This window comes from Diadema antillarum, unplaced genomic scaffold (assembly GCF_040938485.1).
Source record: "Diadema antillarum isolate AM-2024a unplaced genomic scaffold, OU_Dant_1.0 scf00000095, whole genome shotgun sequence".
NCBI lineage: Eukaryota > Metazoa > Echinodermata > Echinoidea > Diadematoida > Diadematidae > Diadema > Diadema antillarum.
The window spans coordinates 1790001-1813302 of record NW_027270984.1 but is presented as its reverse complement, the minus strand read 5'-3'; the positions used below and the strand labels follow the sequence as shown (position 1 = coordinate 1813302).

Below are 23302 nucleotides of genomic sequence, written 5' to 3'. Positions count from 1 at the left end.
GGCAAAAATAAAATATGCTTGCCCCTCCAATATTCTTATGGAGTTATAACTTTTTGTTTTTCTGTCAAAAAAAACAGGTAAGAAAATCTTCTCGTCTCTGGAATTATGGAGGGGGAGTGGGCAAAATGAAATGCTTGCCCTACATTTTTTTTTTTAAAATGATGCTAAGGCTCGTGGCAATATGGATTGGTCAGAAGTAACGTATACATAGACCCTACATACAAAATGTACTTGTAGTAGCACACGTACTGTACATGCAAACGTGTACGTGCTCCGTATTGTACGGATGTACAGTACGGTCGATAAATCATAGTAAATACTGTATAGAATACTAGTAGATATGTATAAAATCAGTGCTGCCAGAACCAGGGGTGTGAACTTGTTTTTGCCCACGATTTTTTTTTTTTTTTTGTCCCTGGTGCAAAATATAAAAATAAAAAATAGAAAAGAGTAATTATTTAGCGTCCCTCGTTGAGGTCACTCGCAGACTGAAGTTTGTTTTTTTTTTCTTCTTCTTAAGGGGGGTGCGTTCGCACCCAACGCACCCCCCCTGGTGACGCCCATGTTTAGTGACAGAAATTGTGAAGAATCTTTTTGCACATGTGCATGGCCGTATTCTTGGAGGCATTGCTGTGATATGGAGTTGAAACTTTCTCTTCCAGAGTTCTGGTTCGAGCCTACACTGACGGCGGCTATGCCGACTCTCCTTGGTCAGATCCCATCGTGACATGTAAGTGACAGAAATTCCATTCTCTTTACTAAAATTCACTTCTGCAATGTCTTCTCTCCTATTTTTCTTCCCATCTCAAGAAAAAAAAAAAAAATATATATATGTATATATATATTTTGTGTGTGTGTGTGTGTGTGTGTGTGTGTGTGTGTTCTGATTTTAAAAGAAGTTGGTTCCCAGGCTATAAGAAACACACACACACACACACACACACACACACACACACTCACTAATGCAACAGAATGCTTTGATTTTCATTGCAGATCAAGCTGGTTTCTTGCGAGAGAATTCTTTTCCCACCATATCTCCTCTGTTCCAGTAAGAGCAGTGTAAACTGTTTGAAACGAGTCAATGAATTGATAGTTGATTGCATACAGTGATGAGATGAATTCCTGTACAGAGAGTAGAGCCAGTGTGCCCGAATATGAGAGCGATTGGTGTTGGGACTTCCACACATTTCCGCACAAAATTCAACTGCAAGGCTTGAAATACGTAAAAGAAAATCTGAATAAATTCAAAATCAAATTCAAATAATTTTATGAGTACAGAATTTTTCAGGAACTTTAAATCACACAAACTTCAACAAAACATTGTATACAATTATAGTAATATCCATTAAATATCAAGCAATATCAGCCCTCTCATCAGCTGCCTGCTGGCTGCACGATGCCTCGGGCAGAGCTTGCGCTTTAGTGCGTGTTTACAAACCTTATATACATACACGCAGGTTGAACTGCCAAGTTCAGTGACCCTTTTTGCCAAAAGATAAAAAAAATAAAAAATCATTCAAAAATTCATAAAACTTCCTGGATCATTACCAAAATTTATTTATCTGTTCTGTTTGCCATTATCAACTTTCCTGTAAGTTTCATCCAAATTCCTTCACAACTTTTTGAGCTATTTTGCAAACAGAGAAACAAACAAACAAACCAATGCCAACAAAACCATAACCTCCTTGGCACAGGTAATAAGTGAAAAATCCAAGACATTTGGTGATGAAGGCTTTTAGAAAAATGACACCATCATTATGGAACAATCTCCCCCTTAACGTGAGATGTATTACACATTTTGATTGATTCAAATCTGTATTAAAAACTCATCTTTTCGATGATTTTTGATTTTGTAAATAGTGATAAGTGGACATTGAAATCTTTGTATGATCTTTTCTTTCATCTATGCGCATAGAGACTATCATTATGAGTGGCATTATGTGTTATCAAAACCTGAATATCGTTATCATTATTATCACTACCATTTAAATGTCATGATTTGTGCAAAGATATATGCATTTATGCTACAGAATTTGTGCAAAGATTTATGTGTTTATAGAAGTTCTCTTCTTGATTTGTTTCCCAGCTTCCGATAGGTCTTGGTTTGAAATTCCCATCATCATCTACGGAGTCATCATTGGCATCACCCTCTTCATCTTGATCCTCCTTTGCTGCTCCGCTGGACGTCATCGCAGCAAGAGAGTCAGGAGGTCAGTGACCCTTTGTGTGTGTGTGTGTGTGTGTGTTTGTGTGTGTGTGTATTTGTTTGTTTGTGTGATTGGTTTAACCCCATTAAGTCCTGAGGGAAATTTGCTGCTCAAAGTCATATTGGCAGCATTCAGTTGGCACCTCTGAATTTCACTGTGTAGCTTGCAAAGGAGAAGGACATACACTGTACATTGTAGTGGAAGTGGTTGAATTCATCACATCTGCACAAAATCAGAAAGACATGCTCTGATGTCTTATCTTGTAATATGTGTAGCCTCTTAAAGAATCTACTGATGAATCTAGGAATTAAGCCATTGAGGACGGGCGGATTTTGCTACAACACGCATTTCCCACAGACACTTGCCCGAGAATACTCAGGACTCGTCCTCTAAGGGTTAAGAGGCTTTTGAAGATTCTGCCATTGAAACATTTTTTTTTTACTTATCTGTGACAAAGGCTCTTTAAAAAAAAGGAAGAATTATTTACTCTACCCTCAAGGAAGTAATAAACAATCAGTTGGAATAGTTATTTATAATGAACAGATCCAGCACCCAACCACTGCAATGTGTTTTTTGGGGTTCCCCATCTCAAAGTCAGTTCTTTGCAGCTGTTGGCATTGCACAAAGTAAGATTAGATGTTACAGATGCATTTTGCAAGATTATAGACAAGTGAAAAGGTTGTGATGCATGTTTTCTGAATTATCAAAAGCAATCAACTGTACATAATCTCTGCCAGCAATTAACCAGAATTAGTCATTGACAGTCATTATCGTGCTATTTCCCATCTTTACTTTGCGTGATTACATCAGATAGATTTGGCATTTGTTTTTGGTAATTAGACTCAAGAGAAATTGTATCCATATCAAACTTTGGTCATGATGCCTTGAGTATTCAAAGTTATACTGTATACGCCAAATATTTGCGAGGTTTTTATTTTCGCAAATTTCACAAGTCAGCTGATATTCGCAAAATTAAAAACACACGAAAATATTGACTCTGTATGTATTTCTCTGTTCAGTACGTGACTCCATGATCAAGATTTTAACCACTTGCGAAATCGTCAGGAAGTCTCGATTCGCGAAAATTTAGACTCGCTATTATACGGCATATATAGTATTCAACAGTAACACCTTTTTCATTTCTATTCCCCTCTTCTAGCACACCGGGGCCAAGAGTTAGAAACGTCTACGGGACTACCAAGTACAATGCCAATCAGAACAATTCCTCCCGGAAGCCAGCCAAGTCCGGCCAGGTCCCAGGGGACCTGTTGTCAAGGTAACATTGATACAGACAGAAGCTGTGGCAGATTCTATGCCATACTGCGTTGAATTGTTCTTTTTTGCTATGGCATAATTATTATGTCCATTTCTAGGGCAAATGAAAACAGCGGAAAGATGTTAGGAGGTTTGTAAGACTGCCTCAAATGATGGTATATTCCTATTGAAATGGTACATATCTGAAATACAGTGTAGGTCATCAACTTCATTCATTATGTATTGATGGTTGCAGAAGCATTTGGTACTTACAACTGTACAACAAACTTTTTGAACCTGGAGGTCGTTAACACTCTTGATATCAACTTTTACCACTAGATTTCTCGTAGCCTTTATCACAACATCTTTAATTTACTGTAAAACGAGAAATGTTCGCGTGCATTTTAATTTCGCGAATTTCGCGAGCGCGAAGATTCGCGAAATTAAAATGCACGCGAAAGTTCTTTTCTACACTATATGCATTGAATACCAGTTCCAGTTCGCGAAAATTTCATGCCGCTAAAAAGGCCGTCGGCTCCAATTCGCGAAAAATTCATGCCGCGAATATATCATGTTTTACAGTAAACAAAATGCTAACTCCTGATGTCTCTCAAGAGAAAGAAGTGTTACAATTGTTATGTAACCCTTTTGTTCAGCTGTTCCCAGATTCCACAGAATGTGTAACCAAGTGTAGCACAGTTCTGGTAACAAATGTATTAAAAAAATGAAATGAACAGTACAATGTCCCGTACAAGCTTGTGTGTCATTCTTTTGTGAAAGATGTATGTCAGTTATTGATACATCTTAGACACTACATGTTAGCTGCTTTTTTTCCTTCCATTGTTCCCAGATTATGTTGTTATTTTACGTGTGACCAAGAAGTCCCCAACTCTGGTAACTTATTTGATATAAACTGCCCAAACTACAGATTGAATATGCATGCCCTTTTCTTGTTTGTGTGGGTTAAAATCGTGTATCACAGACCCATTCTGACCGAGCAGTTCCACCAGCACTACAACATGATGATCACCAACAAGCAGGACATGTTCACCAGAGAATTTGAGGTATGCCTTCAATCTGCTCTCAAAATTCATTTGAATTTAGTGTATAGACCTGCCACAATGAGGGCCAGATAAAGTTGCTTGATTACAAGTGTATCTGTGCTTTGTCAAATTTAGATTGCTTTGATATTTTCCTTTAATTGTTAAATTTCTTAAATTGTCATTTCCTTCAAAAAGAGAAAAGAAACATTGCCATAGATGTGGTCAGACACAGGCCAAGAAATCAAGTTTTACAAAAAGTACAGTATATCAAAGAAATGTGCTTTGGTTGAAAAAATGAATAAGAGTCGAGAATGTCAAAACATCCGATCTCCTTGACTGTCAAAACAGGAGGTTATTAAGATGTCAGACCCACAATTGATGAAAAAAAAAAAGCAAAATCAGTCAATCTTCTGTATTCCAATCAAATCACATTCCTTTCTCTGCTTTTCAATGATATTTGTTACTATTCATGAGGTACTGTATTTGCTGCCTTTACTTTGAGTTTGATACAATGACACATTAATGAGTTGACAAAATTTTTACCATGTTTTAGGGCAATTTTGTCTTATAGAAAAACGCCCAAATTCTCTACCTTAACAATTTGGCAGAAGATTCTCCTCAATGAAGCTTGTGAAATTAGCCTATTGAAAGAAATATGGTACAATACCCGAAAACTTGCCTCATACTATTCCTGCAGTTGTATGACTGTATAGTGGCTCATGTGGCTGTTGTAGTCTCATATTGCCCTGTATCTGACATATGATTGTTTTGATGTTCCTGGAAATGAAATAAAGCTTATGGAGTTAATGTGTTCTGAAGCCATCTTTAATACTGTACACGCTATATATTTCGCGGGGGTTTTATTTTCGCGAATTTTGCGAGTCGGGAGCTATTCGCGAAATTAACAACACGCGAAAATATTACCTTCCAAAATGAATCCCTTGCCTTGATGATATGAACATTTCAGTACTAGTATACCATGTCACGGCTTACCGAACAGACCATACTGGCTAAGCTTGTTTACGCACGTCCACGTCTACTTACGAATACTGTAGAGAGCCAATCCATTGTCGCAAGGGGACCACTCGTCAGAAATCTAGCGCGATGGACTTAACCACTTCAAAAATGTTGAATTCTAACTTAATAGTTCGCAGAGTTTGGTAAGTTTTTTTCATGCAGTGTATAACTAGTATCATTCTTATTTGCTAGTAAGTTGAAAATTCACACTTTCTTTGCCACTTCCTATTTTCTCTGGTCCCCCAATCGCGAATTTAACCACTCGCGAAAATGTGTCACAGCGGCAATTCGCGAAAATTTATGTACGCGAAAATTATAGCGTATACAGTATGCTCCCCTGGACCTAGTCATGAGGCCTCAAATCAACCCACGTTCCATTCTCACTTTCTCACATCTCCGTGCAGAGTCTCCACACCATTGGAAAGGATCAACCCCGATCAGAGGGCAGGTTGCCAAACAACAAGAGCAAGAACCGATTTGGGAACATCCTTCCATGTAAGCGCGCCATGTATTGATAATTGTACTCTTCTCATGTGAGTGTGGTGGATTTGCGTCCGCCGGAAGGCTGAAAGTTTTAAAGTGCTCAGTTTCTGATAAGAAAAATTAATGTAATCTTCACTGTGGTTTGTGTACATGCTATGCAAACTAGTGATGACCTACCAAAACTTTTGTTTGTTTGTTTTTTATATCAGATCTACTCTCTGTTTTAGTTGATTTTATTGGCAGATATGGCACATGAATTGTTATTCAAGAATTCCTTAATCCACATTTTGCAGCATTTGGAATTACATGAATGTGATAAAAGTTCTTGACACAAATGTACCATATGGCGACATGTTTCATACATGTACATCTGAGTTGTCCTGTGTGTTAAAGTGAATTCAATAATAAAGAATTTTTGCTTCCTTCCAGACATGTGAGACCAGGTATAAGCAATAATCCAGTCTTTTAATATTTCAAATATTGCCAGACACTAGATTTGATAGGCATACAAGTGTAGCTATCAATGTCAAGGTCAAAGGATAAGTATTTTTACTACTAATGAATATATTCATCTGATAAATATCGGTGTCTCGGTTGTACAGGAAGTGAAGAAGAAACAGTGAGTGTAAGCAAAAGTTTTATGAATATGTGTACATGTATCAATTTTGACCTCTCTCTCTCTCTCTCTTTCTTTAACACACATATGCACAGACAATTCCACAAGAGTGCCTTTGTCAGGCAAGGAGAACTACATCAATGCCAGCTTCATCACGGTGAGGGCGTACTTTAGTACTAAAAACACTTACTATAATCTACCGCACTGTGATATTCAGGAAAAAGAAGTGCTGGAAACTGGTTATCCAATCCTAGCAAGCCAGTGGATTAAATTGAATCAAAAGGGGCCCAAGCTTTTGATCCCAGACAGAATCTTTGTCAGAGGCAAAATTCCTCTTGTCAAACTGTGATGCTGGGTACTGTGCATACAGTAATATGCCATGCCACACAGAGCATCGAGTGGGTGTATACACATGGCTTCAAAATAAGCTACAGATCACAATCATGGCTATTACCTCTTGGGATGCTGAACAATGACCTTGTTTGGAATGTGATTTCTTCTTCTCAGTTTCCCTCTTACAAGATATGCCAATCACCAACAAACTCTAAACAAACAAAAAGTAAACGCGACAACAACAACGTCAAACTCAGTATAAAGTTTAGGAAGAGTTATATTGTGAAATCGACAATAGATGCTGCCAAAGAGCTAGTACTTTTGCATGTTGACTGATATTCAGAAAATTAACCGCTCATGAAAACATTTCCTTTCGTACCACAAATGGATTGTATTGTTTACCTTCATGATGGAAAAAAATAAAAAAATCACTCACTTGTCCCCTTGAGAGTCTGGATAGAGTCTGGATTTCAACTGCATGCAAAACAAGTCCCAGATCGTGAAATATAATATTACATATTCTGTACGGTGTACGAGTACTGTATAAGCTGTTATTTTTGCAAATTTCACGAATCACAGTAGGACCGCAAATTTAACAAGACATGAAAACATTTCCATGCGCTAGGGTAATAGCGCATTACAATAGTTTTGATGTCAGTTTGTGAAAATAGCATCTGGCAAAAATGTCTGTGACCTCCGCATTCGCGAAAATATCTGTACGCAAAAATGACAGCTGATACAGCATACACCTTGACAAATGGTTTTGATGTCATGCAAAATTAATTCACTTTTGTCGCCAGGGCTTCAACGGAGCCAAGGAGTACATCGCCACCCAGAGCCCGATGAGTCACACCGTCAACGACTTCTGGAAGATGATCTGGGAAGAGAAGGCCGCCTGCATTGTCATGCTCGTCAAGTGCATCGAGGGCGGCAAGGTGAGTGTCGGGTTTACTTTACACGCACCTCACGTGTAAGTGAATAACTTGAAATAGCTCTTATCATCCATTCAGAAATTTTGAGTTTGATATGGCTTCATGATAAATACAATATGCGTGCATAAAATATAGAACAGGCATAAACCTACTTGTATAAGGGATTCTTTTCAGACCTATGTACATATGTGTGTGCATTTGTTAGTATCGTATAAGCAATGCATATATGCTTACATATTGTATAAATGTATGAATATCATGTGTGATTTTATCTGCTTATTTATTCATCCATCTACTGCTCTCAATATTTGTGAAACAAAGCTTGGAATTAGCATGTTTTTGTCACTTTCAGTAATTGTTCTTTATCTAAAATGACCTGAAAGCACAACTTTTGAATTTAAGATTTTGATTGCCTTGTGTTTTCTTCTGCTACATGTACATTTGTATGTTGGGGTTTTGTGTTTGTTTGTTTTTTGTTTTGTTGTTGTTGGGTGTTTTTTTTTTTTTTCTACAGAGTTTGACACCCATGGAAAACATTTAAAACAAAATGAGAACTTAATTTACTATAAAGAATGGGGCATTGCTACATATAGGAACTGTAAACATGATGTGTCTTGCACTTCAAAGATATCAGTTTTACACATGACTTCTAATTGCAAAATGTAAGTGAAAAATGACATGATTCGATTTCATTTTATTTTGTTGTGTACTCCTACCATTGCAGGAGAAGTGTGACAAATACTGGCCTACCACTGAAGACCCGACGGTCTACGGCTCTGTGATTGTCACTAAGCTTGATGAGCACATTCAGAACCACTGGGTCATACGGGATTTCAGACTGAAAATGGTGAGTGCCGTGAGCTTTTTCGAGACAAGTTTTTTTTATGTCTGAAATATGTGAGAGTGTGAAATATGAGAGATGTGAAATATGTTATCAGATGAGATTGCATAAAGATCAATGCAATATCTTCCCCAGAGATATGTACTTTTGTTATTTCGATTTACTTGCTGAATAACATTAATTCTACATTTTCAGTGTTATATGCATGCCAGCCAAATTAATTAGATACAATTCAATAATTCAATCATTAAATCATTTAATCATTCAATTCAATTAATTTCATGCAATTCACTTAATTCAATTCAATTCAATTCAATTAATTTCATTCAATTCACTTAATTCAATTCAATTCAATTTGATTTATACATTTATTCAGTACAGTGGAAACTCGATATAACGAGATGGTCGGGACCGAGTCATTTTCCTCGTTATAGCCGATATCTCGTTATATCAGTAGGCATAAAAGAAGGCATAAAATAAAGACATTAATTTGCACATGTGGGACTACCCATCATATTTCAATCAATACTGATAACTTGATATTGTGTGTGAGGGAATTACTCACCTTTATGGGTAAGAAGATGTTTTTCGCCAAGGAAATCCAATATCAAGAATGTGTTTCTTATTAATTGTAGATGTTTGAATTTGTAAATTTATATAGCTTGCGATTGTATCAATGCAAGATCGTCTGTGGATTGGTATGTGGTTATCGTATGGGTGTGTGTTGTGTGGAAAGCTTGAATATGGACAATGTTGTGTATGTATGTGACACATTCTGTATGTACATTATGACTGCGTGTGTGTGAAGACGGGGAATTCCCTAAGTAGAAGGCCAATCACAGCATCAGATTGCCTCACACCTGCTAAACGTCATGATGATGTCATGTACACATATGGCCGTCCCACTACATTTTCTGCATGTATCAGTGTGCGTGCACACACATACTTCACACGTACAACATGCAGTGCTAGCTGGAGTGCTTAATGATTATGTGTGTACAAGACAGTTTTTGGCGCATCAAGCTTTACAATCTCGGAAGATGATAGCACAGGCAAAGTAAAGCTTTACCGAAGGCATTTTGCTTTACCTCGCTATAGCAGGTTTGATTTACTATGTTTTTCTTTGTTTGGAAGTCACAAAATTTATCTCGTTATAGCAGTTATTTCGTTATAGCCGATCTCGCTATAAGAGTAGCATTTTACATAGACTTGTGTGGAAGGAAATTTGGGACCGAGAAAATTTCCTCGTTATAACCGATATCTCGTTATAGCAGTGTTCGTTATACCGAGTTTCCCCTGTAATAACAATCGTGTAGAAGTACATTATAGAATGTTTAAAAATGTAAAATGTGCCATTCATCAAATGCCAGGGGCATTTAAAAGTTACAATGTAGCATTGTTTGAAAAAGCAAGAACGAAAGCAAAATATTTTCTTTTTAAAACTTTCAATTATCATTCAGGGATCGGAGGTGCGCATTCTGAGGCAGTACAACTTCACGGCTTGGCCTACCCGTGGCACTCCGCGTGACACGCATGCTTTCAGGAGCTTCGTACACAACATTCGGGAGGTGATGAAGCCACCGAGAAATACCGGCCCTATGGTGGTCCACTGCAGGTGAGCCCTATCAACTTTCTGTTGCCTCATTTTTTCCTAGTTTGCAACTTGTTGGAGGCCTTGTTTCATGAATGGCCATGGCGGCATTGTGATTGCTACAAAGACCTTGTCGCGTAATTGCTTCATGGTTGCTGTGTGGGTGCTGCCGTATTATCTGCATTTTTTTTTTAATAGGTGACAATCAATTATTGCAGTTACCAATACAATGACCTGAATTTATGCTGACAGCTGATTGCATTATTTAATGTCACTGCTGCAATATGAACTTTGTTTACTTCAAGGTGCAGTTGTAATGATGCTTTCAAAATAGCATACGCTTATTAAAGTCCAACATCAAAAAACTTGTAAGTTTTAGGTTACGCTGATAAAGTTCAAATCATAGGGCTGTCAAAATTCACTGACAAAAGGAATTGATAATGCAAGCAAAATTCAATGTACTGATGATAAAGCTACAGCTACTGCTGACAACTTTTATGCTGCTGATATGATTCATATTTAGAAAAAGAGATAGAATATTCCCTCATATCGTAAGAACTTTCTAAATGTCACATCACCAAACTCTACACATATCGATTTCGGAGCTGAAATAAGGAGGAGATATGAGAAAAGAAATACCATCTCTGAGTGAGGATGCATACCATACATGTAAAACATATAAATATCTATCTATTGATCCATCTATCTCTCAATCGATCTCTTTATCACTCTATCTTTATATATCTATCTGCATATTTACCTGTCTATCTATCCATTAATCTATCTATCTACAAATGCATTCATGATGATTGTACATTTGAGAGTATCAGGTATGATGGATACAGCACATTGTAAATGTACATTATTATCATTATCATTGTTATCATGATCATTATTATGCCAACATACATGTACATATATATCTGACTATATTTATTTATATGTTAATATGTTTATATGTTTATATGTTGATATGTTTATATGTTTATAAGTGTGTATGCATCCATCTATTTACCTGTTTCTCATTCTCACCATGTGCAGTGCTGGCATCGGGAGAACAGGTGTCTTTATTGGCCTGGATATCTTGATGCAGGAGTTGAAGGCTGACCAGAGGACGGTTGATGTGGTTGCCGTGGTTTCCAGGATGAGGAAGGAGCGATTGGATATGGTGCAATTGCTGGTAGGTTCATCTATCCTGAACTCTTTGAACCCGCCTTCTCTGGGATTCCCCAAGTTTCATAGACACCAGAATCCAATAGGGGAAGGGTGAACGAACTTGTTATCGTTGTTGTTGTTGTTATTTGAATTTATTTGGCGTTCATCATTCCCCTAATAATATTCACACCAAATCTTTATTCATAGAATTACTTTAAATGTCCAATTTTTACCCTATGTTATTTTCATTTTATTAGAAATATTTCAAAATATAATCTGTTATATCAAATAAGTCTCCCTCACTACCCTCAGTTCGAGCTGCCCAATCGATGATGGTATTTTCTGGCCAGCCCGGCTTGGTACCTTGAGCAGGCTTGAACGTCACTTGTTAGGTGAATAGTCTCAATTCAAGGGAGCTTCTATCAAACTGGCATTGTCAGGGTGATGAAGATGATATATCTCTGCCTATATTGCTGGCTATTTCCACAGGTCCATTACATCTTCCTACATCGCACTCTTGCCGACGCCATCCAAGCCCAGGGATGGGCTGAGGAGACCAGCCAGCTAGAGCCAGCTGAAAGTAAGTTTTATTGAAGACCATCTGTCCATCTATATATGTCTGTCTATTTGTATAGCCATCTACTGAGCACTATCTATACACCTGTCTTTATCTGTCTATCTCTCTATCCATATACCAATCTATCTATCTATCAATCTATCTATCTATCTATCTATCTATCTATCTATCTATCTATCTATCTATCTATCTATCTATCTGCATGGTGGTGATGATTCACAACAGTGGTACAGACTCCTCCAAGAGAGTTGGTTAAATGTCTGCCCCCACCCCCCCCCCCCCCAAAAAAAAGAGAAAAAAATGGGGGTCTTGAAGCTTTGAAGTGCTGGATTGTCGATGTCATGTATGTGTTTTTTCTATCTGTCCGTCTACCCATCAATTGTCTATCTACCTACAGATTATATACCTATCAATCTGCTTTCTTTCATATTTATCTCTCTATTTTGATATCTACCAAGCAATCTGTCTACCTATAGTTGTATCTCTATCTGTCTGTCTATGTGTATATGTCAGTCTACTTATCTATCTCTTCTGTTTTGTTGTATTCCATCTTATCTGTTCTGGCTTTCCATTTGGTCTATGTATCTACACTGTATCTATTCTATCATATTTATTCTCTTTATGCAGCTGTTTATCAGCCCGTCCATCTGTCTGTCTGGGTACAGATTTATCAATCTTTTCAAAATCAAATACATTTGTTTATCATCAGCATTGACTGTCATATCATGATTGATTTGAAAGAGGAAAGAGAAGATGAGAAGGATTATTAAGATTGCATGAGCTAAATTCTTCATACATAGGAAGGTGCTAGCCAATATTGAAAGGAGTAGAGGCTGCCAAATTGAGTGTTCTATTAGCTGCTGCGGAGTACGTAGTAACGTGGTGTAGGCCAATATCAAATAAGATTTGCAGCAAGAAAAACTCAACATGCATTCATGTCTTTCTTTTCAGGGATGCCAACCTTTTAAACAGTGTTGCAGTATCCAGGGGGCTGAAAAAAACAGTATGATTTACCTGTCTTGCCATAGACATATGTAGTACAAGTCCAATATTGGAAACTATGTAGTATATTCTGTGAAACCTGCAGGATTTTTTGCTCCCCCCCCCCCCCTCCAAAAAAAAAGGGAAACAGTACAAAATACTGCCCCCCCCCAAAAAAAAAATGCAGGCAGCATCACTGCTTTGTATCTCATTTTACTGTTCCATTGTCCCATGACTTTCAACAGAGTAATAATTCATAATATGTTTCCCTCATTTTCTTGACCTATAGGTGGCAGCACCCAGTCAGACGAAGTAATCAGTGATATGTCAAACACATCTCTGTAGAAACGGTGATCTTGTCGTTTCAACATCTTCGAAGTGGATGGAGCTTTACATGACATCTTTCAATATTAGTTTGTCATCTCATATGAAGATATTTTTATCAAGTGAAAACACTTTCAATAGGTGTTCATATACATTTCACTGCACACAGCAAAGGTGATCAACGTTGTGAGAATCAGACATGTACCTTAACCCTAACCAGGCCAGGCTTTTTTGGGTGTTCTGTGGCCGGGGAGGGGTTGATTCAACCCCCCCCCCCCCCCCCCCGAGATCTCGGCCATCGATTGCGCAATCGCCATGAAATTTGGCATGTGCATTACCTGTGGCGTATTCTACCAAGCTATACAAAAAGAAATGGAAATTTTTGTCATAATTATTAATTATGCTAATATATGCATAAAATCATACATTTTGCTCTAAATCAGAAATTAAAGCTTCTAGAATCTTAATTTTTGGTGAAAACATTCTTTGTAGCATTCCAAACAATGTACTTGAAAAAAAAAAAATTGGTATCAAAATCAATTTCTTATGTATTTCATTGTTTTATGAATTTCTTATGTATTTCTCTGTTTTTTCGACCTTTTGTTTTATCATTTTTTTTCTGCAAAATTCATGACAGAACCTATTTCAACCATAATTATGCTAAAATTAATTGGTTTCAGCCAATGAAAGTGAAAATAATCATATCTTTATGAATAATAAGAGAAAACTCCATTTGCTTAGACTTTATACACAAAATCACGTTTTTGAGCCATTTTTGGTCTGACAGGCATGTATAAAACATCATGCAGCGTCGTAACGGTATGCGCGATTTTCGTGAAAATGGTGTCAAAAGATGCGCGAGACTTGAAAGTAAAAAGTCAGCGAACGGCGCGGTGAAAAAATTTTGCGCGGCGGAGTAGTCGCGAAAAATGTCGAGGGGGGGGTTGATTCAACCCCCCCCCCCCCCCCCCGGCCTTTTTAGGGTTAATTGCAGGGTGCACATTTGCAAGTTACAATCATTCTGACGCATAATTGTGAGAAAACAACTGAAGGATAGGTTTGTAAGTAACATGTATTTTATCATTAGTGAGCAAGTTGATGTTTGTCGGAAGTATATCGGAACGGTTTCGTTGTCAGTGAGCACGAGAGGATAAGCTCCACTGGCTTTGACAAGATTATTTGAGCTTCATGCAGATGTTGAGCTGAACTTCACCAGAATTTAGGTATTAATTATGATGACATATGAAATATTTATATGCACTCGATTGGTATCATTTTGATATGTGTCAAACAGATTAAGCAGTACTCTAACTAATTTTTACTTTAAAAATGATATGGGATATTTTTGTATCAGTTTAGCTGTTTCTACAAATGAATTTGAGTGAAACGATGTGAAATAAGTTTAAATATTGTCATCGTCCAAATGCACAGGATGTCTTTCTCCAGAGCTACATTTTAGTCTTTCAGATGTTATTTTTTTTTAAATGGCTATGACACTATGCACGCACACACACATACACACACACAAATGATGTAAGTATTGCATTATCTTTACACCCCATGGAAATAATTATGTCAGCCAATTATGATGTAGCATGTATGTACTAGTAACTTGTAAGCAACTCAGGTGACGGGATATATTATGTATGTGAACTTTTTTGAAAAGTTTTTGAAATATTTATCACCAGTTTCTTTTTTCTTTTTTGTTTTATTTTTTTTTTCTGCCCTTGATCTATTTTGGTGGCACCATCAGTACACAGGAAATGAATCTATTTATCAGCAGCCTTGTAAAGTACACTCATTTCCAGTAAGAACACACAAACATGTGCTCTGATTTTGTATTTCTGAGTTCTCTATATGAGGAACTCGTCTCTCTATATCATATGGCATTTTATGTTTTCTTTGTGTTTGTAGCTTCTGAAATTTCGTTTATCTTAGGCTGAAATGTCTAATAACCTGTATTGATACTCTGAAGGTGCAAGTTTTATGTGAAGAAAAGAAAAGGACAAAAAGCAAAAGATACTTCTTCCTGGCCCTCAGTGGCTGCAAAAGCCTCCAAAATTAAATAGTTGAGAAGGATGAACAATTTTCTTTTCTTCTTACATGAGCTTTTGGACAGTGTCCCACCTTAACCTATTTCGATGAAGGTATTCTCTGAATGGGTCAATTCATTATAAAATAACATGCTGCCATGCGTTTTGTTGAAGATTGATATATTATGCTCATGAAGGGATCAGAAATCATATTTTTAATATTTGTTTGCCAACACGAGTTGGGAGAGCTGATGTATATTTTAAGGTGCTGGGACTCAGATAGTTAATAGTTTTACAAAAATTTTGTAGTCCAGAAATGAAATCTACAATACATGAACATACTAACAGATGGTGTACTCGTTTTTATTCATGTACATGTGGTGTAATTCTAAATTCTATTTTCAAAATCAGTGAACTCTGGAATTTATTAGCGATTTCTCATTAATCAGATGGAAGCTTAAGTTGCAAATCAGAAGACTTGGTTCTCATCTAATGAATTTGTAACCTATTTCAAAGATGATGTCCATGATCTATAAATCAAGGAGAGTGATGGTGCAAAACGGTTCATGTATACAGTTCAAATGTCAATGTCCGTCAAAACACATGAGATGTAATCATAGTTAATGATTATAGATCAGTTGCATACTCAATAAATTGTGAAGCAATGGAACTTGACCTGATTTTAACTCTCTTTTTTTTTTCTTTGTGTGTGAGTGTGTGTGTGTGTGTGTGTGTGTGCGTGTGCGTGTGTAAATGTAGGCTAGGAAGAAGGGATCAAGTTAGGGATATATATATATATATATGATATATATATATATATATAGATAGATAGATAGATAGATATATATAGATATATATAGAACATTGATGAGGCTGGAAGGTGGTTTGATATAGGAAGTACCCTGGTACATATGTTTTGTTGCCTAACAAGTGTAGTAGGGGCTGGGGGTAAATGTAGTGGGGAGAAGGTTGAATTCAAGGGGTTGGCTTGTTAGGTTACAGACACGGGTTCCCATTTTCTTTTCTTTTTTTTTATAATTTCATATGTTCTTTCTTGTGATAAAAGTAGGTACATGTACCTCTGAAAATAAGAATTTTTTTTTCATATATTTTGATGTGTAATTAGTATCGGTTATCAAATTCTGCAATGTTGTTACTGCATGGTAAAACAGGATTGTGTAACTATGTGTGTTATCTGAATGGGACCTAATAAGAAATTTTGGGGAAGGGATGTGCATGTTTACATTCCTATCTATCTATTTATTCATTTATTAATTTTTAAAATACAGAGTCAGATAAATCCCATTTTCAGAGTTTCTTTAAGTAAGGTTGTCACCAAGTAGAGAAAAATCAAAGCTTTCATTGACTCTGCACTTGCTGCCTTACAGGAAATATTTTTGAAGATACTGTTAGAATTATCACTTCTATTCTCAGTACTTTCTTGGCATTTTTAGCAGCTTCATTCTCAAATATCTCAGTTGATAAAAATGAACATAACAATGTGTGTCTTGGTGTGTGTATGTGTATATTTGTGTATGTGTAAAATTATGTTATATATATATATATATATATATATATATATATATATATATATATATTAAGTATATATATATATTATATATATACATATATATGCAGTATATACCATGTATACGATATATTATATCTATCTATTTACTAATTCATTTTTTATATAAATATGCAGGTTTGTGTGAGTGGATGTTTACAAGAAACAACCATTTCCCTTCACTTTTACACTTGTCTATACAAGGGAAGACCAAGCATGTATTCTCATTATTTAATGTACTGAGAAATAGATACTTCACAACAATGAAAATATGGGAATATAGAGAACGCATGCATTAATCATTAACCCGCCCTTTACACTAATCATGTCACTTTATCATCCTTCATTTCATTCAACATAGTCATCCATTAACATATTTATACACATTTTGTGGGGCGGTAGTTCTGCAATAAAGCTCAAAAGAACCAAAAGTTCTAGGTCAAAAGTAGAGGGCAAATTAAAGGTCACTGTGTGGTACTGAATTGGTAATTTTCAACCTCTTTAAATTCAGTCAGGAATATCCATTGGTAATTTGTAAGAATGAAAGAAATTTCCCAAAATGACAGAGGTCAAGGTCAAAGTTTTCTAAAACTATGGTTAACTTGGAATTTTTGTGAACAGAAATACAACGAAACATATTTCCTTCACACAGAGAGGCCAATTTAAGTAATGGAGAGACTTGAAACTCAGTCATTATCATTGCATGGGCAACTATTACTACTACTGCTACTGCTATATTGTCATCATTTAATCAACCAAGATAAAGAATATAATATTATTGTACATTATGCATGCATGCACACTACAACAACTACAACCAAATGATGGGAATAAAACAGCATAGAGGTGTCTTCATCATCATCATCATCAGTATACGGAAGTTAGTAGATTGATTAATTAATAAATTGTGAACTCTTCTTTATCGTATCCTGTATCAAGATACTTTGAATCATGGTTTTACTCTGTGAAACAACTGTTTCAAGTTTCAAGTTTCAAGTTTATTTTTCCACATCTCAAAAAACTGGAGTAGGTCCTTTTTATGATATTTAATGGTCGATCTCTATCCAAAGTCGAACTCGACACCAGTTATGCGCGCGCGACCCCGCATCACGATGCCCAGGTCGCGATCTCGAGGACGCATCCGCCTTCTTGTGTGCAGGCATAGCCATGCAAATGTTCATCCTTGATATTTTGTTTGTTTATTGTGTGTGTTCCCACCTGCCTGGCTTCTGCTTAAGAGCAAATATGGCGCCTTTCATCTTTCAAATTATCGGATACGCACTGTGCTTTGTGGTTCTTTCTGCCATCACAGCTTTTATAGCCTACACGCTCTACATTCACCACCAACACGAAAAGTATCGTCATATTCCTGGTCCGAAAAGAGCAAAGTAAGTTCATCGTAGCAACCCACTTCCTTCCCCTCAGTCCCATTTGAAGATTTTGGGGTTTCTAAGGCGTTTGTACCTGTTACAATCACCACGATCTGCGATCACACACAGTCGCAGGCACGCAATTAGCAACACAGAATTCACAAGGATCAGGATCAGGACAAGGATCACAATAATCAGTTTTGGCATTTAAAGACTACTGACACTCTATGTGACCATGAGCAACTTTATCGATGTTTAATTATCGTGATTCTAATTTCTAGGCATTATCTGGAACGTCACATTCAAACAAGAGTCTCCATCCATATCCTGCATTCCTAGCCCGACAAGACGCTGTTAGTACGCTGTCCCCAACCAACTGGGATGCTCCTTTTTTCCAACTGGAACAACCTGGATGAATCTGCCCTACAAACAGGGGCATTGATCCAGTGTCAGAGGCCTAGGCCCACAGGGACAGGCAATTGAATTACTAAATGATACCACAAACCAAAATGCAATTAAGACCTGATCTGATCTAAAAAAAAATTTTATGAGTGAGATTTTCATGACTAGGCATCTCGGCGCGCGAATGTGCACGCGAACGAGAGTGTGGGAGGGGTTTTTCCCCCCTGTGGCCTCCCGCAAGTAGGGAGCTTTTTCAATTTTAAGCTCTTAATGGTGCGATCAGGTGCATACTTCAGTGACTATTTTTTTACTTATTTTGAAAGACAAAAGGAAAATATAGGCCTACCTTCAATTGCAACTATCACTTTAATCCTTTTGAGCTATGCTCCTTATTATAGGCCCAAGTTGCAGACTTCGCCCGATGCGAAAGAAAAATGGGGTGCCCATGCGTGAGATCGTGAGACGGACCCTAAATGCTTGAGTCTCACGCAGAATGCGTGAGACTTGGTAGCTCTGTGTCTGGTGAAATTAGAATCTTCTTTGTATTCAACAAAATCTAGGCCAAGAATTGTAAAAAGAGAAAAGATGTATTTGACTTTTCAAATAGATTTCTTTTTTTCTCTCTCACTTTCTCATTGGACTCCCAAGAAATTATAAAAGAAGGTTAATAGCTATATTTTGTAGATTGAATGTAAAACATCCTGGAAATCATCCAAAGAAAAAAGAAAGAAATTGAGCAAATCTCAAGATCATATTCCTGGCAGCCTGGAAAACTTGTTCTGTATTCTGGAGAATCATGGGCACCCAGGCCCCACATTAAGTTCTCCCTTTACTCAATGGTCATATGAAGAAGTGATGACTATACTGAGTCCTACTACCTGAGATTTCTCTGCTGACCCACAGACTTGGGGGCAGCTCATGGTAATGAAGTAAGTCAACAGCAGAGTCTGGTTACGTTACTTTTTGCTGTTGTTGTTGTTTTTGTTGTTGCTGCTGTTGCTGTTGTCTAAGGAAGCTAATTTTCCCTACTTGCACGCACTTGTAATTATTTTTTTTTTTTTTTTTTGCCCGTTCCAAAGTATTTCCTTGTGTAGTATTTTTAGTTAACTCTGGTTTCTCGTGTTTGTTTGATGACATCGTGAGGAACTCTCATCTCAATTAATGATTCCTTTTCTTTCTTCTCCTCACCAATAATTTGGTAATTTTTTCTCTTTCAGCTTTTACCTCGGCAACATACCCCAGTTTGCTGAGACAAAATCTTTCAGTAAGCAGATACATGCATGGTAAGTCACAGATAAAAGTGTTTGCGATAAAGTGGAAAGTCTATATGTGTTGAAAAGAAAAGATTACTGGTATGTGCATACAATGAACACAATGAAAGAAGTGAGACTGTTATGAATAATTATTTACCAATACATGAAGGGTTCAATAGGCACATCTTTCTCCTATATATAAAATGAAAATTAGGGCCTGTATTTTCAATGTTTATAGGGCAATGTATGTCAGTGAAAAGCATTGTTGATTGTGCTGGGAGTCAAGAATGTGAGTGTGACTTGCATGCTGGTTGCATAAGCCAGTTCACAATAAGCACGAGTCTGCAATGACCTCTCCAACCACAGACTTTTGCAAAGCATGGAATAGTCTTCAAGAAGAGGGGTTGAAAACAGCCATGTAGGAAGTGGTAATTTACATGTCAGTGCTGCCTGAATGGCTTTTGTTAATGTTGCTGAAAAGAATGCACATTCACCTTTAAATACCAATCTGCACCTGGTTTATTCATAACACAGTTGTCATGAAGCCCTATCTAGGTTTTGAATACTTCAGTCAAATCCATTTCAAGAGAAGGTCTGCCATGACCTTTATCTGCACATGCTCAGATTGGAACTGTGAACTGGCTTATTGTACATTAAAGAATAGTCTTTGTGCAAATTAGCCGTACCCTCCCACCCCCCCCCCCCCCCCCCATCTAAAAATTTGCACATGAAATAGATCCACTATGCACTGGTGTGCGAATGTTTTCATATGTGACCGTGCATCCCAAAACCATCAAAAAGTCGCACCCCTTGATTTCATGTGAGGTCTCAAAAAAGGTGAAACAGGTCGACCAAGTCAATTTTGAGTTTTCCACATTTTCTGAAAGAGCTACTGTAAAACGAGGAATTTTCGCGTGCATTTTAATTTCGCGAATTTCGCGAACGCCAAAATTCGCGAAATTAGAATGCACGCGAAAGCTTTTGTCTACACTACATGCATTGAATGCCAGTAGCAATTCGCGAAAATTTCGTGCCTCGAAAAAGGCTGTCTGCTCCAATTCGCGAAAATTTCATGCCGCGAATATATCATGTTTTACAGTATTCTTCTACCTTAGTCTTGAGTTTGGGTTCATAAAATGATTGGGAAACTGTGTTTTCAGCAACCCCTTTTTTGGTAGAGTAGTGTGATCAGGTACATGTATGTCTTAGAGGCCCCTATTTATTTCTTGAAAAATCCTTTGCACACTCTCCACTTTCAACTCCAGATGATAACTTTTGAAAGCTCAATGCTTCTACTGTTAGCATTGATCATGGACAGAATGTGTTAATAGAGCATACTCAAGTTCAGCCTAATCTGATAATCCCTTCATTGTTGTTGCTATGGCAGTTTACATCCTGTTTTATGTTCCATTCATCACACAGGTAGCACCGCTTACAAAAGATTAACCGCTTGAATAGACCCTTTACTTCAGAGCCTATTTTCTCAGTTCACACTTTTCCAGAGCGCTTTCTTTCCAATATTTAGAGAGGTTGGGAGAGTCCATTTGAATTGAGCTATACAGTTGTACATCATTTTAAAGCTTAGAGTCTGTTCTTTCAGAATCTGCCCTTAGATAAAAATTCATGTCTGACTTTTTTTTGCTGGTTCTGTGGTGCAGGGTCACATTTTATGTGTGAATATTTTCATGAAGGTTATTATTATTGAAAGGACACAGACTTTGTCAATTTGTAGCACTGTATTAATGCAGGATGCTTTGTGCAAGCCAGACAAGAGGAATCAAAATGATTGATGGGATATGAAGGGAGGGAGGGTATTGAGAAATTTGAGAAATACATGAATATTTGGTGGTTGTTGTTTTTTTTTTCTCTCTCTCTCTTTAAAAATAATGAACAGAAGATTAACAAACTCAACTCCTGAATGAAAAACCTAGGTTACAACATTACCTGGCACAATCTAACAACAATGTATGATTTTGTTTTTGTTTGTCTTCAACTAAGATGTGGACTTATCAAAATGAGCTGTAAGAATTGAAATCATTTGAAAGCTGAACATAGTTGTAGTGTAAATGCATACATTTGACAAATATGTGCCAATATTATAATGCAGTGGATGAATTATTGTTTGCAATGTGATTTGTTCTGTCATGCCCTTGCTCATGTTTGATCTGTGAACACTTCTTGTTTTATGTGTGATCTGCATGTTGGCTCTCTCTTATCTGCCATTGCTATCAGGCGCCTCGAGTTTGGCCCGATATTCACCATGTGTGCCCTGCACAGTGTCGTGGTTGTATGCTGCGATACCGCTGCTATCAAGGTAAAACCAGTTTTTAATCTCCATTCCATTTTCTTGTCTGTATGCCTGCTATCTTTTTGCTGACTCGTGTTTGTTTGGCCTTAGAATGTTGTGAATGTCCATGCATGAGACTCTGTTACATGGTTAATTTACATTGTGTTCAACTTGTGGAGCAGGTTTGTACATGAATAACTTAACCAAAAAAATTTAAAAAAATAAAAAGAGCTGAAGACTCCGAAAATCATTGACTTAACAGACCTACATCTAAGTCTGAGTAGTAGTTTGCTACGTGTCATTAGGTATTTGGTAATACATCCTTCTAAGCAAGGATTTTCTTCTCACTTTTCTTTTTTCTTCCCCTTGATAGGATTCATTTCACCCGAAGGAATAAATGCATGTGCTCACTTCTGGTTTTCATTTGTTGTTTTGTGAATGAAAAAAACAAAAAAAGTGGAGACATGTTCATTTCAATTTTCAAGTGATTGATTTGTTACTACTGTGAATATTTTGCAAACTGGGACCTGCATGACAATTTTCAACACATTGTTGGAATGAGAAATTTAAAGGTATCATCCCTTTTCAGCAGAAATGTTTAGTGATTTCCCACCTTTTCTTTGACCTGTCTGGTAATTGTGGTCAAGAACTCTACAATGCTGCCAAGCAACAATAGTATCAAAAATTTTTCACTCTTTGAAAATGAAGAGAGCTACATCAGTTAATGATGCCTGTGGTCAGTGAGAGTTCTGAAAAGAGATACTTGTGATTAGTCCCATGCATGGCAGAAATTGTATGTACTATCCTGAAAATTACTGACATGAAAATTTTATACCATGCACTGTTGTGATAGCACCATTATTCCCAATCAGTAAAGTTCGGAATACTTTTCCTATAATATCACAAGGTCTGTTTAACAATTATAATTTTTTTTTTTGCAGAACTTAAGAAGGTTAGTGGAAACATTCACTCTATTAATTCAATTAAACTATTATTATGCAGGCATATAGAACCTGATTGGTCCTTCACAATATCT

General features: G+C 37.0%; 2 protein-coding genes across 2 annotated transcripts in view; both read left to right on the top strand.

Moving 5' to 3' along the window:
• The first annotated feature begins 637 nt into the window (after nt 1–637).
• LOC139718506 (receptor-type tyrosine-protein phosphatase O-like) lies at nt 638–13375 on the top strand. Its single transcript, XM_071629980.1, has 12 exons — nt 638–710; nt 2087–2210; nt 3367–3483; nt 4444–4525; nt 5926–6016; nt 6716–6777; nt 7754–7888; nt 8610–8732; nt 10187–10341; nt 11359–11497; nt 11962–12052; nt 13320–13375. The coding sequence occupies exons 1-12, from the start codon at nt 638–640 to the stop codon at nt 13373–13375; spliced, it is 1248 nt and encodes a 415-aa protein (XP_071486081.1).
• Nucleotides 13376–18253: 4878 nt separating this feature from the next.
• LOC139718473 (cholesterol 24-hydroxylase-like) overlaps nt 18254–23302 on the top strand; it is a 16581-nt gene continuing 11532 nt past the window's right edge. The window contains exons 1-3 of the mRNA XM_071629945.1: nt 18254–18342; nt 19944–20009; nt 22212–22293. Of these exons, the coding sequence (XP_071486046.1) occupies nt 22240–22293 (54 nt within the window). The 5' untranslated portion in view covers nt 18254–18342; nt 19944–20009; nt 22212–22239. The remainder of the gene's footprint in view (nt 18343–19943; nt 20010–22211; nt 22294–23302) is intronic.

Excerpts from the sequence above, each read along its gene's own strand:
- LOC139718506 (XM_071629980.1), top strand. The coding sequence starts at position 638 with ATGGAGTTGAAACTTTCTCTTCCAGAGTTCTGGTTCGAGCCTACACTG. Across the intron at positions 3,484-4,443 it reads CCAGGGGACCTGTTGTCAAG|ACCCATTCTGACCGAGCAGT; the intron begins GTAACATTGATA and ends CGTGTATCACAG. Across the intron at positions 4,526-5,925 it reads TGTTCACCAGAGAATTTGAG|AGTCTCCACACCATTGGAAA; the intron begins GTATGCCTTCAA and ends ATCTCCGTGCAG.